The sequence below is a fragment of the Pungitius pungitius genome, chromosome 16 (assembly GCF_949316345.1).
Source record: "Pungitius pungitius chromosome 16, fPunPun2.1, whole genome shotgun sequence".
NCBI lineage: Eukaryota > Metazoa > Chordata > Actinopteri > Perciformes > Gasterosteidae > Pungitius > Pungitius pungitius.
Window position 1 is genome coordinate 7,542,763 of NC_084915.1, and position 18,558 is coordinate 7,561,320.

Consider the following 18,558-nt stretch of genomic DNA (forward strand, 5'->3'; position numbering starts at 1 on the left):
GACAGCGAGCAGGCACACAAGATGAACTGTTTTCATGATGTCTACTGCAATCAATTTGGCAAGAAATAAAGAGCTCGGTGATTATGATGAGAGTCTATTAATGTAAAACAGCACTGTAATCAAAGTGATTTAGATATTTGGGGTGTGAGGATACACCATTGAATTCAAACAAATACATGCATGCATGCATGCAGGTGCGCCCCACGCAACCGGGGGATAAACATTTCCGCCGAGATTAACGAACAGTTGAGCGACATGCACGCTACATGCGCGAAACAAATGAGTGTAAAATACACTGGGGGAAACTGAAATGAAGTGCACTCAAACACAGCCTAAGGACAAGAATAAAAAAATAAAAAACACAAGCAGATGCTTAGGCGTATATTTGAACGATTTTTTGCTGTATGTATGAATCTTCTATGCGTTCCAAAGCCAAAAAAACACAAGGGAATATTGTGATGTCCACTGCGGTAAACATCAGACTATTACAGAACAGCCTTTTTTTTGCCCCCTATTGAGAGTTACTGAACCTGTTACCTGAACTGCAGTGGAGTGATGCAGAAATGGCATGGCATATGGTTCTTGTGGTGCTTATTGAGGTAATACGTTGCAAGACAGCTAGAATAATGTTTTCATCTACTTCCATACAATTAGTCTTTTTGCAAGTTGGTTAGGAGAGAGAGATCTTAAGATTTAAGGAACTGGAACTGAAGTTTGCACCCTGGCCTTGATTGGAGGAACAGTACGGACTGGGATGCAGTCACACTGCAGTGCCCACCAAGCGCAGGCTAACAGAGGCTAAATAGAGCAAAGGTGTGACCTGCACCTTAGGACAGCTGATCTAAACTTGATCATGAACTGCATCACTCTCCACCGTAGATGGTTAACACTCTCACAATGTAGATTACCCGCGCTAAAAGTTCCACCTGAACGACAAAACACATATCTGTGTTAATACTTAGGGGGCCCAGAGATGCAAAGGCTCACTGTCTCTGGGTTCATACGCTGCGTTTTATCCAACTTTAATGGAGTGACACATCACGCTCACCTCACCGATTTTAGGCTGTCAGTCATCTCTACTGCAATGAACAAAGCCTTGCACCAGCATAACCTGTCACTCTGTCACTCAAACTTTAAAAAAAAGACTAAATTCACCATTCAGGTGGAGCTGGGGAGGAATTCCTCCGTCTCGTTTGATTTTCTGTCTAATCTTTGATTTTATGTTGTCTCTTTGTTATCTCCCTGAAGTGGGAATCTCATTTTAATTAGGTCTGTCCTTGGTTAGCAGTTCATCTTCGCATCTCCCTGTCCTATGAGCTCATCCTATGGGCTTTGCCTCCTTGTCAGACAGTCTTAGTCCCCCCCCCCCCCCCCCCCTCGCTGCCACAATCTAACATCTCCCCCATCTAATGCCATCTTTTCATTCCTTAACGGCTCCATCTCCACTCTCAAACTGGCTCTTTTGCTGCTAACAACAAAGAACGCCTTTTATGACATAAACCTTTTTTTCTGCAGATGGGAGAAAATCAGCTACGACCAAAAAAGAAAAACTAAAAAGATACAATATCCAATAGTGCACTGTTGGCATATGGACTGTAAACAGCCAGCCTGTATATGGGTGACTAATGCTGTCTATTAACCGGGATGCTAAACAATCTCTGACCTCCATTGAGCCGGAGGGAAATGCGCTATGGGCAGGATTTATTCCCTCCTGCACCCCTCTCTCAACCCCCCTTTGCCCCCCCCCCTCCCCTTATTTCCCAGAATAATGGCGTGACTAATTGACATAAATAAAGAAACAATAGACATTTTAAATACAGATGAATTAGCTAGCTAATGAGATCCAACACGATTGTCTCGTAAAGAGGCAATGCGTCACAACGTAGCTACACTAATAATAGAACTTTGTCATCTGCTGTTTTGGTGTGACGGTGACACATTTTAGCCTTTGATCCTGCAACGCTTTGCAACCGAGAGTGCTTGGGATCGAAATAGTTTCATTTTGTTGCTTGAAAAAAAAAAAAACTCCACCCCAAAACTCGCCCGGCTCTGAGGATGTGCACCCACATTGACAAAAGGTACATCTGTGTCTTTTTCACTGATACAGAGACAAAGTAAATGTCAATGCTGATCAGGAGCACCATCAAGTCTTTGCTGCTGCGTGGCCCGTTTTGCACGGGGCAGTAGAAGTCTATGCGTTAAGCGCCGTGTGCACAAAATGCAAAACCACAGAAGCTCCTAAAAAACCCCACAACAGACTAATGAAATACAAATATAAGGAGAAAGCCGAGCTCACCGGCCCTGTTAAAAGTTTCTAATCTAGAGAGCAACGCAAAGCTAAATACTACAATGATGCAAACGCACCAATCACTTATCATAGTGTCTCACAAGTCAACGGATTTATGTGTGGCACCTTAAGGTGGCACAATTCATTTAACAACACACAACAAAAACATCAGAGACAGCATTGGCTGTGTTTTTCTTCTTCTTTTTTTTAATGAAGAATAACCATTGCTGTTCAGCATGTGGATTGATTACTGCGGCTAGTGATGACGGCCCCTGCTCATCTACAGTAAGCTGCAGTGTAACGCGGGGTCCAGTTTGCGGCAAAGAAATGCTTCGAGTAAACACAGTGTTGTCTGCACAGATGTCATGGTTCAGATTTATTTAGAGGGCAAACGCTCCATTAGTTGGGCTTTTTAATTAGCACACTTGTGAGAGAGGGTCATTAAGGATGTCTGACAGTGGACCTGCTGATGAGGAGGATGGAAGCACTGCTAACTCCAGCCCGCTTGCCCAAGCGCGGGTCTGCTTAAAAACCAATAACATTTCACACAGTCATCGACCAACAGCAATTCAACGTCACGGGTGCCACAGCACATCCCCCACACTGACATGGCGACAAAGCAACAAAAACAAATCCCCCACAAATGTCGCCATCGCGAAATGAAAAACACCATCAAGACCAAACACGCACAAAAAGAACCCATTAGAGTCATTTACATTTAAATGCATATTCATAGACAACACGACAGAACGCAGGGGGATAGTCAGCCCACCGTTTTCAGGGTGCTCGGTCTCTCCGATGCTGCCATCTGGAGTGGTCCTCTCGTAGTGGTCCTCGGGCAGGGTCAGGGGTCCAATGCGAGGACCAGACGAGGACTTACTGCTGGGAGTCTCCGATTCCTCCAAGCCGCTGTCGTAGTAGCTGTGCTGAGAGGCGTCCTGCAGGTCCTGCACGGGGTTGGCGGTGGAGAAGGTCACTCGCCGATGGGGGTGCTTAAAAAAAAACACAGCGAGAACGAATGAATATCTTTGACACAAGGAAAGCGTATTTTCAGCTGCACTCCTCCTGCAGATTGATGCTTCCATGGAGACAATAAGCAGGTAGTGTGGTCACAGTTACAACTCAGAGAGCTACCATTTCAATTATAAAACTACCGTCTCAATTTCGCTGGCCTCGTGAAGTTCACTCTTCAAAAGTTGGAAAAATTGCATAAAATATTAAACACTCTTAAATATTAAAGAGTTTTTTTGCCTTATTATTCTGCAGATTATATAAGGTAGAAATATATGAACAGAGAGAGGTTACGGATTTTAATAATGAGAGTGCAAATTGGCAGCCGGAATGAATTCAGAATATTTGGCTTGTTTAGATTGTGTCTGTTACCAAGTCCTAGCATGCAAATACTATCTTCTAGATACAATGGCATAGGTTTAGACTCAAGGCACAGATTTGTTATTTGTTGTCCTTCACAACAAGAGCTCAAAATGGAGTTCTGTATATCATATGGTGTCACAGAGATTTAATGTGAACATAATTGTTGTTGCTTTTATTATCATTTATAGTCAGACAAGTTTCTTTTTCCTTAATCTTCCACCTCTAAAATGAATTCTGATAATGATTGGTACCCTAATCAGTAGCCCCAGTGAGCTACTTCCTATTTCCATATTTAAATATGGATTTTTAAATGTGTAAAAAGCGAGATAATATTTCTGCAGAAATTAAATTTAAGAAAGCACTCCAGCGAAGATCTAAATAAGATTAACAGAACAACGGAAACAGAGCTTTGGAAATACAGTTTGTGCCAGTGACTTTTTTTTTTCTAGCTTTGGAATACACCCTTAGATCGACATCCGCTGTTATTTCGATGAGATGTAATGAAAGAATGAAAGCATGAATGAAAGAATAAAAATACTGATGAAATCCAGAATTCGATAGATTGAAGAGGAGCAAAGCGGCAAATAATAAATCATTCAACATCACACCCTATATCAAATTGAATGGCTTGTAAATACAGTTAGGAGACCATTAAATTTCCTCTTCCAGAGATCAGTTTACTAATGGATACTTGCCACCGATCCAAAACAGAAAGATGACTCCTTGCGGTGCACGTGAAGGCGCACTCCCCCCCCCCCCCCGTCCGCCCCTGCACACGAGCACCTCTCGTAAAAGTCAGCAAAGCACTGATACAGCAGAATGGGACTGCTTCTGCTGCACGAGTCAGCCCGGATCAATACCATGGGTCTGTGCTTTCTACCATTCAAACACTTTTCTGGCAAACAAATCCATGCTGGAAATCATTCAAACCATCACCCTTTTAGTACACGGCAGATATTGAGAAATGCTTTTAGGGATTAGGTAAGTGCTATCAACATTGTGTTCACTGTTAGTGCCTTCAAAAATGGCCAGAAACCTGTTCATCTCTCCAGCATCTCAAACAGGCACATTGGCCTCACTTTACAGATGCATCTCTTGCTCTGTCATCTATATAACTATTGTTTGAGATCTAGAATGCGTGATATTTATTTCTCTCCCAAGCCGTGCTACTACATCAATAAAACATATATAGTATGCGATGTGAAATCTGACTTGGACTTTTTCTGTATTGCCAATATTTAATAGAAACTCAACAAAAATATAAGAACAGAGGGACTTTTTACTTCTTTGTTTGTGCCATTTGTATGCTTGGTGCACAAATTAAAATAAAGGAGGGCACCGAGAGGTTCTGGAGAATATTAAACATCACCTTTCATGTTTTATTCCCATTAAATAAAGCTCTCTGATAGGTGAATCCATATAGGGTGTGTAAAAAAAAAGAACACACAGTTAATTTTTCCTCATAAATATTATATGTAACACTATTCAAACTATTGTCAAAGTGCGAAAGTAGACCACATTTAACGTTTGGATAGGGAACTCGTCGATTACACCAGACAATAATGAATTATTCTGCTTTTCTTTCTGTGTTGCTGTCATAACCTTCTTATTGACTCACGTAGCAAAATAAACTTCAACGCCGCATTCTTAAAATATGACTGGAGATTGCTCAGGCTTCACGGCTATTTCGATGTAAGGGGGGTATTTAGTTGTTTAAATATGGATTCTTGCTTAAACTTCTCCTCAAGGCATCACTCCTGAGATCAGCATGTTTCCTGGGTATGATAACTAGCTAAGGCTGCAGAGATGGGGAAAGAGATTCTCCTTTTAGTCAGAGCAAAAATCCTTTGCCAGGCCTTGGGGGCTGCAGGGATGCGGCAAGACGGAAGCATGGAAGGGAGAGGCTGAGCAGGAGTGGGGAGTTGGTCAGGCAGACACGAACGGCGCTTTGGCTGGAGGGGACAAGCAGAAGGATTAGATTCTGGGAGACTGGAGGCGGGAGATGGAGATTGTTTGGGAATTGTGGTAGGAGTAAGAAGCTATGGGGCTGAGAATGAAAGAGGGGACATTTACGATGACATCCAAATTCATAGCCCCTTTTAGATTGGGATAAAATGGCCTCATTCATATGCCTTATATTACAATCCCGACGCAGATTGAAAGATAAAGCAAGATTGTGTCTTTACAAGGCTACCAGGAAACATTTCAAAGTGGCAATAAACAGCAATCATCCACTCCCTACCTAGAGTTCCTTCAGCTCTTTGGAGACACTTTTGTTTCTGTCAGCTGGCCAGAAATATTGTACACCCTACTGCTTCGGAATAATTCCAAGCAAAATATGGATACAGTTGGATATTTCCATATAGATATGCCAGAAAGACAAAGCTAAGCCACTCGTAATGCCATTATTTCTCTAATTCTTTACCATATGAATGCTATGACGAGGTACAGTATTTGAAAAGTTTAAGTCTAAAAGGAAAAGTGAGCACTGTGTTGTGCCATGAATGACGTCAATTCCCTTTGTGCAATGGTGAATCAGCTGTCTTGAAATCCATATAAATAGTGAAAAAGACAATAGCGGCTGCAGTGTGTCCGCCTCTTTGCCTCAAGCTATTCAGAGCCATGAATCTTACAATTATCTCCACATCATCTACCCCATCACCTTAAAGCAGAGATTGTGCTGCTTTACTGTCTTGAAACAAAATGCACATAACAAAAGAGAGCACTGCTTCCCTAAACTGAACAACTTTATTTCCTGAGTGCCACCTCAGTGTTACGCAACAGCTGGATTTAAAAAAAAACACAGGTCAGTACCTGAGCCAGGCGACTTGGACAGTTTGGGCACAAACATCTTCAAAGTGTTCAGCTCACAGACCAAAGGAAAAACGTTTGTACCTCACGACAATTTATATACTTCTTAATCCCTATTTTTATGAAATTGTCTTTGTACATAGATTTAAGGTATTGTCCTGGATTTCATTGATTCCAGATCAATTATTATTTTTTTCCAAAGGTACGGCATAAATATCAATACATTATTATTTATTCATTAATATTCTTTTATTGATGATAACAAATATCATTTTTTGGTAAAGGTATACACTACACAAAGAAAGCAATGTGTTGTTTATGATTGAAATGTTCTTTTTTATGTGGACAATGCATCATGTAACGGCCTAAAAATGTTGTCTTTTCTGAATCCTCAGGTAACTTTTCACAGAAAATATACATCCTTCAGGCACTCCTGAGCGCAGCAAGAAGAAAAGGTAAATTAAGCTTTTTGATGTGCCTGTGTTTGCTGTTGTTATGTAAGCTGAGCGGAGTCATTGTTAATTAATTGAAGAACTATTGAAGCAACACAAAAAACGCTAGAAGAAAAGAACATTTAACTTCACTACACCTTCTCTCCCTCTCATCATCCAAGTGCACAACATGGAGTGGGGAGAATTGTAAAGCCTGCACTTTAGTTAGAGCCAAATTTTAAACTTCTTAACTAAACATCTGTGGGTGGCTATAAATCAGATCTTCAAAGAAGGCACAATATAACTGCGCTTGAAAAAACAAAACAAGGTGGCATGGAAGCAGATAAGTATAAATGATGATGTGTGTGAGTTCAATCATGACCTTAAAGCTGCAGGTTGGAGATGGGGAGACGGGGAGCACATATCTCATTTTTGGCTGAGACGTCAAAATAAATATTACATTCATCAAATCAGATTCAAACCACATTCATGGCCGGTTGGATCTCTGATTTAGAAATTGCCCTTTACACCACCTGCAATTTCACACACACAGTAACAGTGAGGTCACATGCAGAAAGCCATCAGACCTGTTAGCTGGCTGCGACCGCTGCAAAAAATATATATCAACCAGGTCTGTCACTAATGTTGTCTGGTGTGATGGAGGACTTCTGCACTGAGACTAGATATTGCTATGGTGTGAAGAGTGAGAGGATGCATCTCCATTATTCACTCAGTCTGCGGCTCGCTGTTTAGTGTCTGTATTGGAAAAATGCAGCACCAGCTTGTGAATACGCTCACGCCTATGTCATTTCTACAACAACTGACGCAGATGGGTTATTGTTAATGGTTAGATCTAATCACCTGCAAATAACAGTGTGGGCAGTCGGTCCTAAAGATTGGATTTGAAATAAAAAAAAGCGATGTATTTGCCTGCAGCTTTAATGAAGGAATAAAAAAAAGGGGATTCCTGGGGCACATAGCTGAGACTGAGCAACAAGGAGCATCAATATTGCCAAAGCTGATTTGCACCAGTGAACCCTGATGGGACAGCAGACCCCAGTGCCGTTGTTCTCTCCCACAGCACCAAGTCCCCGGTCCACTGTGAAAGCCGCAGAGCTACCTGACACCACTCTGCCGTCAGGCGCTTTGTCATCCAGCCAAGTCTCGCTGATTGCTAGTGCACAGGGCTGCTGGTACTTATGCAGATGGGAAAAAGCTTTCCCATCGTGTCTGCCACATTTTGAACAGGCTTCCAGCCGAGTCGCAGGTTAGTTAGATTTAGTGTTTTAAACTCTATCTCGTGCTTCCAAGTTGGCGTCTTTGTCTTGATGGACCTGTGTGTGACGAGTTGGTGATGAAGCTGGCGACTGCATTGTCTGCGCTTTAACTACCTTGTAGAGACGATTCCCCTGCGTACTGTTTTTCATAATAAGTGGCAGCGAGACGGTGCTTACATATGGGTGGACTGCTAGACAATCCATACAGTGCAGGGGCAGCGGGATATAACAGCATATTAACACCAATGCACATTCAATATAGATGTAGGTCAAAAAACTCAATTTGTGTTATTATAATTATTATCATTATTTTAGTTGAGTAGTACTCTGGTAATTCTTCTACAAAAGTAACTTAATTTGATTAAGAATTAATAGTTTATCCTTACCCATCTAACCTGAGATTTATAGCTCGAGGTAGCATTAACACATTGAGGCCTCTAAATTTTAAGCCAAAGTGATTAAGTAATTTATAACATTTTCATTAAATCTCCAGTCATTCTGCTTTGCTAAAATATAACAGCCAAATATTGGATAATGTCTTGCTGTTTATTACTAAGAATTATAATTCATTTGTATTCAATCCAGAAATGTATTAAATTATTGAGACAATAAAACCCCAGCAGCATTCTAAGTGTTTCATTGCTGTGAAGAGAAAATCATATATTTCCAAAGGCTTCAACCAACAAGTACCCCATCACCGTATCCAAAAACAACAGCATCTTACCTTCATTTTCCAATTGATACCTACATATTAGTCAAAGTTCGTTTGATGCAAGATGTTTTTATTCAAATGTGTTCACTGTGATCACTGACACAACAAGCGTTGCGTGCCTCTAAAGAAAACCAATGAGTGGAAATAATATCCAGCTACAAAATCATTGCTTTGCAAAGAAGGTACTGAAGGGTGCCGCGTCTTAATAAAAGTAAACTGGTTGAACTTCAAAGGTTATAGGATATCCATATTTTTCATAGTAAGACAGACGGAGGGAGTCCAATCTGTAAGGTTATGAGCAGGAGCTTCGTTTCGTTTAGTTTGGGGTTCTTCTAAGCCGTTGTGAAGCCAAACAGCCATAGTCTACTCTACTGGAATACCCTTAACTTTTCAAGAAAACCTATGTGGCCCTGTTCATCAATCCTGAGTTATATCGTATGTGTACTACTGCTGGAGGCCAGACTTTTCCTATTGAATCACAGCTATGTGTCCCTCAGATATTATGAAATGGGTTTTTCTGCCCATGTTAAAGGAAACGGCTGATGTCTCAGTGCCCCTGTGATATGAAAAATTCAATTTAAAAGGATGAGAGAAAGAATGGTGCACGGCCTATTTCCATTCCCCCACATTGAGAGATATGAGAATGATGTTCTGTTGTGTGGAGGAAATGATGCCAATCGTACTGCAGAGAAATTCCTTCATAATTCAATTCAATTTTCCCCTAAATCCCAATGGCAAGCTGCTCTGCCAAAGAGAGGCGAAATGACAGAGACAAAAAGGTAGGGCTGGAGACCGAGATGGAAGACGAGCGACTAAGGATTGAGCCTGAAACAATAGAGAAAGAGAGACGGAGTCGCAAAGGTGGGAGAAAGAGACATCTACACAAAGTGGAGGGGATGTGGAATGCTGATTACTTTGGATTACTGTGCCATTTTAAGTACGCTAACTAATATTCTTTTCCTTCCTGCAGCATGTGACAAAAAGTAAGAAGAACAAGTGCTTATTGCTGGTAGACTCCTGTGTAGTAAACCTATAGTAGGAAAAATGATCTGTTGTTCCAACTGTAGAATTAGGATACAACATGTGCATGTAAACTCTTTGATAGCCTGTGAGAGTTGGAAACTGTGGGATGTAGATTATCCATTCAGTCACAATCTGTGAGTACATCCTGGCTGCGGCGTTTTGGGCGTGTACGCAGGAATCAATGAGCTGCTGCCTTCCAAGGCAGAGAAAAAACGAGCTGCACCAACAAATATGACAATGAAGAAGTGCACCTCTCAGTGTACGCAGCGAGCATAAAACCATAAAGACTGAAACTGTAGCACAGGAAATGCACACGGAACGGTTTTTATTTTTCATTCCACCATTATGTCTTCCATTCTCCTCCCATCTACTGCTTTCCCTTCTCTCCCTCGTTCTCTACTGGCACACACTCGCACATCCAACCCCCCCCCCACACACACACACACACACACACACACACACACACAGTTGTTTTTGTAGGTGCAATAGCTCCAAGGCAAGCTGCGTGGAATTGGAGTCTTCAAAGAGTCTTGGATTATCAAAGAGACACAGCAACCAGAAAACTAGGGGACACGCTAGAGAGGGGGAGGGAGGAACATAAGCGAGAGGTGGGGAGGGGGAAAGAGTGCAGAGGAGTCAGCATGGGTTTGGGTGGAGGATGAAGTGATCAGACAAGGATGGGGTAGGGGTTGGGGGTTGGGGGGGGGGGGGGGGGGGGGGGGCAGATAAAGACCAGAAGTCCCTTTGTTCGCGTACTGTAAGTGGAGAGAAAAAAAAAATTTCCGGAGTAAATGCATTAAAAAACAATCAGATAGACCCTAATGGTCTTGATGGGCAAGACTGAATTCGCATCCTTCACTGTCTGCGCCGCCGCCTATTCTATAGTTGTTCCTTTTTCTCCCCAAATGGAGGATTGCATTTCAATGGGAGCACTGGCCTTGAAATACCATAATGTTGTCACAGTAAAATCAAGTATTACTGCAGTAAGACCCACCATGTGTGAATAGAGCTGCCACATCTAATGACAAATCTGACTTTTCACGCCATTCCACATGACAAGATGTGGGAGTGCTGGTGTGAATGCATCACCCTTCGACAAAAAACCCTCCGTCAGCCCCTCTGTCCCCCAATGAGCTATGGGTGTCACTTTTCTTTTTTCTATTACAAGAAGACCACTCACTACAGGACACATTTCAAGTCAGTGTATCAAACGGATTCGGGTCGGTTCGCTGCTGTCGGCTGCGGGGCATCATCCGCCAATGACCCTGGCGGTCCCATTGCCACAGCTACCACAAAGCTTCCACCCTCGCTGACCTGGCTCCAACAAAATGCCTCATGATGAGAGGGGAAAAATGCTCCTAACACACAATGTCAAAAACAAAATCAAAGTCCAAAAAAAGTAATCTTCTTCTCACCGTGCAGCTCTGTTTGAAAAAATGTTGTTATTGTGAAAGATGGGTACTTGTGCGAACCAAAGTGTTCCCGCTGCCTTCATCCCTTTTGGGGAAATTTGGGGAAATGCCATGACATATTTCACCACAACTAAGACGTTTGAGTATGTGAGAGTTGTGTCTGTGTGGCACAAATTGTTGAACTCAGACTACGTGTCAGATGTTCTGTATTTTCTCAATAGCATCGCTCACTAAATGCACTGGCTCACTAAATATAAAAATATATAGTGAGCCAAAGATGATGAATAATACGCAGTATATTTTGGATTATTCTTTTTTTTTTCTGCCATAACACAAGAAGAGGACTGCATGAGGGAACACAAATTAAATATTCTTCGGTGTCATGAGAGACTTAAAGGGAGGGAGGAGCTTTGGGGAAGGATCAGTGGTAGAACTTAATTGGTAAGGGCAAAGGATTAAACATTTGATTGGTTTAGGGTTTAGATGGTGATGTCTGTCTACCGACACTCTCATTGTCTTAAACTCTGGGGAATATATTTGTTAATATGAGCTCATATGTTGAAAAGAAATTCAGGAGTTTATGGGCAATGGGCTACTAGACACTGTGGAAAGTAATGAACACTTCTAACAAGACATCCTTTGGAGGAATGGAGGACAAGGTAGTGAAAAAAAAAGAGAAAAAGAAGAAAATGGAGTCAGAGGAGCCTTGGAAAGGAACTACGACAGCTATTCTCTGCCATAATGCAAAGAAAATGAAAATAAGAAAACAACTGAAAACAGAAGATAGTGAAGTTAGAAAAGATTTGATGAAATACTGGGATGATAGAAGAACAACAGGAGTGGAAAACTGCATAGTGATATCTGGGCAAGGCAAAGACAATTGTATTTGTATCGCACATTTCAACAACAAGGCAATTCAAGGTGCTTTACATAAAACCGTTAAAAAGTTAAAAAGTTGTATAATATCAACTCTGGGTTTTAAGCAGTCATCGGCAGAATTTGATCATATTTTACAGTTATTTGATTGATAAATTGTTGGATTGGGACCGGAAATTCATGCAGCCGCCCTTTACTGTGTGAACTAATAGAATGTATAAAACACTGTGTTCGCGACGTGCATTGCTTTATTTCCCCAACGTAAAAGGTTCACATTCAGGTCGACTCGTTCAAATTTAAGTTTCATCAGCTTGCTCTTTGAGTGATTAAGCTGCATAAAACTCAGTTAAATTTAGTTGCTCCTTAGACCCCGACATTAGCGCTACCTTGGAGGCCAAAGTATATTTGCAGCCTAATTTCCCGCCACCGTGACAACAGTTGCATTTAGAGGAGAACGGTTGTGAATTAGAGTGACAACCTTGTACCTCGGAGTAGTGCCAGCACGATGCAGGGAAAATAAAAAATTAGGAAAGACAGAGTAGAACCCTGAGATTTGACCTTACCTAACAACGTATGACCTTCAAGATCCCTTAACAATGTGCAAACTGCCTGCACATTTGAAACCCCACCAGCATAGCAGAAGTTCTCTTCATATAAACCAAAACTATGGCTTCACATCATGACTTATGAACAACAGGGTGACAGTGATTTTAATACGTCGAGAAATAGAGTTTCAACTTAAAACATAATACGCTCTGACCTCAGCAGGATATTTTAGGTGGGATATTTTTGCACTGTGTGACTCTGTGCCTTTGAAACCCAAACATCAGAAACATTCACTGCTACACTAGTGTTGAGTTTTTTTTTGTTTTTTTTTAAGAAGTAGTGAATGGAGCTTGTTTAATCGGTTATGATATGTTATGTATCCTAAAGGTTAAAAAAAAAAAAACATTCTGGCCAAACAAAATAATCTAACATTGCTAACTTGAGCCAGCATCTGGACTTGGAGTTTGAAGTCTGGGATTTTGTGTGCCAAAAGCAAGAGAAATCAAGTTTTGCATAAATGTCTGGAATTGGCCGATAGTTTGTCAGATCACATCTGGTCATGCTCCATAATGCTGCTGAGCAGACGCTTTGGCAGCTTTGCAAATTGCGATATCTATCTGTGTTTGGCCTTTATGGGTTCTGAGCCCTCCAATGGTCAATTGCAGCTACATTTTCGATCTAAATAAAGTCCCTGGGGCAAGTTTCCAATTCAATCTCCAGCAGCTGCAAAACTAAACACAACTGAATTAAAGGCAAGCAGAATTTAAAGGCAAAACTTGAACAGAAAGTATTGAAGTATTAAAGTCAATAGACTGACTTAGCACATTCTAATGGCAATGAGAGGTCAAACACAATTATTGGTTGTATGCCATTGAATAAATATAATGTCCTACCCGATAGTCTGGTTTTTTTTTTTCTTCGAATTCATCACACCATTGTCTGACATGGATTGTGGCTGATATTTGCAGAGTACAAGACATTTTCCCTTGTTTTAGCATTCAACCGCTTGCTTCAAGTTATTTGAAAGCAATCGACATTTAGAGTTTTTAAGACCGGAGGAGGTTGCACTCTCACCACATCTTAATGGTTGTCTGTGGGCCAGTATAGTCTTTGGCAGTGTACTCAAGTCGGCAAAGAGTGGGAAGCTCAATGGATCAATGTTTACATATTGTATCAACTGAATGTCGTAGCACTGAATAGATTTTTTTTTCCACAGCAGATTACAGATTGTCAATTAGCTTCTTTTCCTTTCCCAGAGGTCTCCTTTCTCCATATATCCTGCAGCGTGCTATAAAAGAAGCCTCTACCGAAACGTCTCTCTGAAACACATAGCAGCAGTTAATAATGCCAAAAGGGAAAGATAGACAGAAAAAAATGGGGATAATGGGGGGGAAGTAAAGAATCAGACATGAGAAAAATTAATCCTCAATATCCACTGCCTGCTGGGTACCTTATTGCCTCTCAAACTTTTCATCCTCACAGTTAATATCTCTATTGCGGTAGAATCTGGCTGAGAAGCATGCATATACTTCCATTTGTTTGAACTGGAACATAATTGGATTGGGGAGAGGGATGAAAAAGCCTTCAACCATGCTTAAAACTTATTTTTTCCTCCCCTTTTAATATGTGCACGTGAGATGCAGCGTTTCAGCGCAAGTGTGCGTGCGCACGCACATGTATATGATGCTATTAATAGCGCCTCTCATGGTCTCGCTTGTCTCAATTTGTTACCCTGCATCTGAGATGTCCCGATTGGCAATACATTCCCAGAGCTGCGTGAGTCGGGGAGTGCGGCTGCATCTCATTCTTGCACTTAAAGTGATCCCTTCGATGCCACTGGATTGGGGGCCCTCATGCGCCTCCATTTTATCAAGGAACCCGAAGAATCACGCTCCATTAGATCCACGGTGACCTTTTTCGTCTCCGACTACACGGGGGGCCCAGTCGCTGCCGAGCCAAGATGTTGCCTCAACATTGATCTTTCCGCGGGCCCATGGATCGAGGAGAGCTCGACGCCGTTCAACGAGGCGGAAAAGGCACGCATTAAAAAAATCATCCGATGAAGTCATTACTCTGTTTGAGTGAGCTGGCTCTGTGTTATGAGGCCTTTAGGAGTTTGCGTGTTTTCTGCGAGGAGAGCTCTGTAATCCACCGGGCGCATCTCAATCGTAGCGCAGACAGACTCCCACACGTCTCGCTCCCAGATCCTACCTCCATTTGCTTCCGCATCCCTCCTCTTTTTTTTTTTCGCTTCCCACTTGGCGGTCTCGCAGCTGAGCCCGGACCTCATAGGCTTCGAACTAAAGATGTCTTCCAAGTTCCGAAAAACGTAAAAAAGTAGAAGCCATGCTGATGATGCCGTTACTTTTGGGGTCTGCTCTCGAATCTCTAACCCGCTGACGCGTGCATGTATTTGCAGCACGTATCACGTGGAAGCGTCTCCGTTCTAACGAGCATCGAGATGCGGACGTTGACTTTTCTTGCATCAATGCGGTGACAGAACATAACTGGGAGTTTGGTTTTATTTCCGCGCAGTGCGAGAGAATCCAGTGTGTTTTGCTGTCACTTACTGTCACTCTTGTTTTTGTCTTCGGCGTCCCTTTGATCTCCGGGTGTGCGCGCTTTGTACAAACGGTGTGCGGATGGCAAGTCTGCTGACTTGTTGCTCTCCCCGACGGCGTTTGCTGATAAAAATAAGTAAACGAATACAGATTTAGCTGAAAGGATGTATGCATGCAGACTGAAATGGAAGCGCGGCGCTCTGTTCGGGAGACGCTCTGGCTGAAACCAAGCAATAGCAGAGGAGCCGTGATTAAGGAAACGTCTGCTTGTTGCTAAGCTAATTCATGCAGTGTAAAATGCAAAAGGGAAGTGCTGTGTCTTCAAGTCTCAGTGTGAAAAGCAGATTTTTGCATGTCATGGCACACTTAGTAATTAGGCTTTGGCGATATAAAATGTTTTTCAACAATTATTTTAGTGACGGGAAAATGAATGAATTATGTCGCCGATAGGTTTTGCTTTTCTTCCTTGTTAGCGCAGGTTACTACTGGTAGGCTATTAGTGTTGTTTTTCAGAAGGCTAACACGCATTACATTTGTTTGGATAAAAACTTGGGAGTGAAAAAGAGAAGGGGTTGACCATTTGTGTTGACGTTGTCAATTATAATGAATCAAATGAAAACGCTGAATGAAACGGTCGTTGGCAATGCCGTTACAAAGCATACAAATGCACCTGTTTTTGGCAAAGTGCAAGCATCCGCCAAGGCCACCCGGACCGTCGGATTTTGAAGCGGAGATTGTCTGTAATACTTTCTGTTCAGAATAATAGAAAATTGAGTGGGCGAAACAACTCATGAGATGCATCAATAATCTTTCTTCACTTGCATTTCTTTAAACATCACAAGGCCAGTTTAGATTCAAAACCTCCTATTGAGATATCAAAACACTGCCATGGCTATGTTAATGTTGAGATTCCTCATTTTGGAATGCTTGTCAGAGCCCCTTTGCATCACTAATAATCCTCTGGGGGAATAAACTAGAGACTGTTGATATAGATATGGTATGATATTGATGACAGATTTCATTTATCTATTGATGAAATCTTAGTACGAGTGCCCCACAATGGGCTTTTGACAGAGCCCTCAAAGCAAAATATCTAGAATGGATACTCTATTGCAAAATCCTTTCAGAGCTCATTTAAGTCATATCTGACATATTTATGGCTCATCATGTCATAACGTAGCCATCAGAGTACAAGCACCATGAACCATTTAAATACTTCGGGCCGTGCTGTCATCTCCTGTTAGAAACATATGTCTGAAGCATAAGAAGAGGCACTCAACAGGATACTCTCATAGCAGAGAATCTCAAGCTCCAACTGGAATCTATTGGCAAGAGGTAGACATATTAAGCTAAATGAAAATAATTGACAGCTTGATATTGGAGTTAAAGCACGAGAGTCAGTGATACTGAAAGTATAGAGAAATACAACAAAAAAAAAAACTGGTCCCAGCTACATACAGGACATTCTTTAAAAGAAGTACAAGTTAATGATTGGACCCAAGAAATCTATAAGGATTCTTTGTGTGCACCTTAACAGAGTTGCCTGGCAACAGAACTCGAGCTCTGCAGTAGTGAATTCAAGTGTCAAACAAAATACATTTGTAATCAAAAGGGAACAGATTAAATTTCAGGCAGAGCCCCGTGGACGAGATTTCAATAGCTGGGGTGGGGGCAAAGTGGATTGGAAAGAGGGAACTTTTACCACTCCGACTCATACCTGAACACTGTTGAATGAGCACAAAATAAGCACAACTAATTAACTGTGTCGTTTTAAAGTGGGCCGTCCTAATGGACGGCGTTATTTATCCGCCTTCAACAGGATATCGATGAAATATCACATGGGTGCACCGAAGGCTGATAAATCATGATAGTGAATAGATCAGTGTCACACCTTTTCCCTCTAAATTATTGATTGATTCATACGCAGAGCAGCTTCTGCTTGGAAGCACATTTCCTCTTCGTACTTGACCACTAAAAGCCTCTTGATCATCAAAAATGGGGTTATGGGAAAACAATGCTTCCAATACTTTATATATGAATGATGAAAAATCTGAGAAACACTCTAGCTACCTCCCCCAGGTCCCCTCCTCTCAATTTCAAATACCACCCCCCCCCCCCCCCCCACACACACACACACGCAAAAACATACACACAAAAGCATACAAATGCAAATGTTATATAAGCAGGATGCTTATTTTCTGCTAAACAATGCTAAGCATTTACACAAAGGGACTCAAATGAGCCTCTGATTGAGGATCGAATCAGTGCCCAAGCGACCCATCACGGAGCCTCTCAATTCCACAAATGCATGATTAATACATCAAACAACACTGGTTCTCCAATTGTCAATGAACACACACACACACACACACACACACACAGTGTAGGAACACACCCGCGCTCACACACAGACAGAATGTATTCAAATCCTTACAGGACTGCGCATGAACATGCAGCCCCCCCCCCCCCCCCCATCATGGTTAATACATCAAACAGCATTTGCTTCCTGGATTCCTGAAGCTTAGACTGACATGATTGTGACAGCCCATGATTCTTCGCTGGCTGCCTCCCCCTCTGGCTTCCACACTTTCTCGATTGCCCATTAAGTCGGTTTGGGTGGTTACAGAACATTCTGCCAAAATTCACTTACATTTCACCTTTGCTTTTTGTAAATGTTGTGTTATAAAAGCCGTCTAAAACAAATAACATGACACTGCCGAGGAGCTTCAGAGGCTTGGGAGATGTTACAATAATAACCGCGAGCCCTCATCAACAAATTTGTTTCCATATTATTCTGACATCAGCAGGTCTTTATAAAAACATATATCCAAGGGTTGCTTTTGTTGCACAAGTTGATGGATATTAAAACATGGATGAAAACCATCAAATGCATTCAAATCTAACCTTTACAATTGAAATGTTTTATTTTGTTTGGCATAGTGTAGCATCAATGAGCAGGTGGTCTATTGGTTCATTGTCCAATAAAATAGGTGCTCATTAGTATATCTTTAGCATATTTTGCTCTGTAATTACCATGAGAGGCCTGTACCCTCACAATGAAGTCCAGCATAGATCTCCAAATGATTCCATGCTGCTTTCAGCGTGATATTGATTTGAACAAAGAGGAAGAAATTAGTCCTAATATATCTTTGCTTAGGTTATTGACGAACCATTCGTTTTGTGATGTTTTCAGCATCAAATAAATAAACATGCGATTCCTTTCAAAATCCATCTGTTTTCATCTCCCT

At 41.7% G+C, this 18,558-nt stretch overlaps 1 protein-coding gene across 2 annotated transcripts in view; it reads right to left on the bottom strand.

Moving 5' to 3' along the window:
* pcdh1a (protocadherin 1a) overlaps positions 1-18,558 on the bottom strand; it is a 78,783-nt gene that overhangs the window by 16,967 nt on the left and 43,258 nt on the right. For both annotated transcript variants that reach the window (XM_037467183.2, XM_037467182.2), the window contains exon 4: positions 3,060-3,279. In XM_037467183.2, the coding sequence (XP_037323080.2) occupies positions 3,060-3,279 (220 nt within the window). The remainder of the gene's footprint in view (positions 1-3,059; positions 3,280-18,558) is intronic.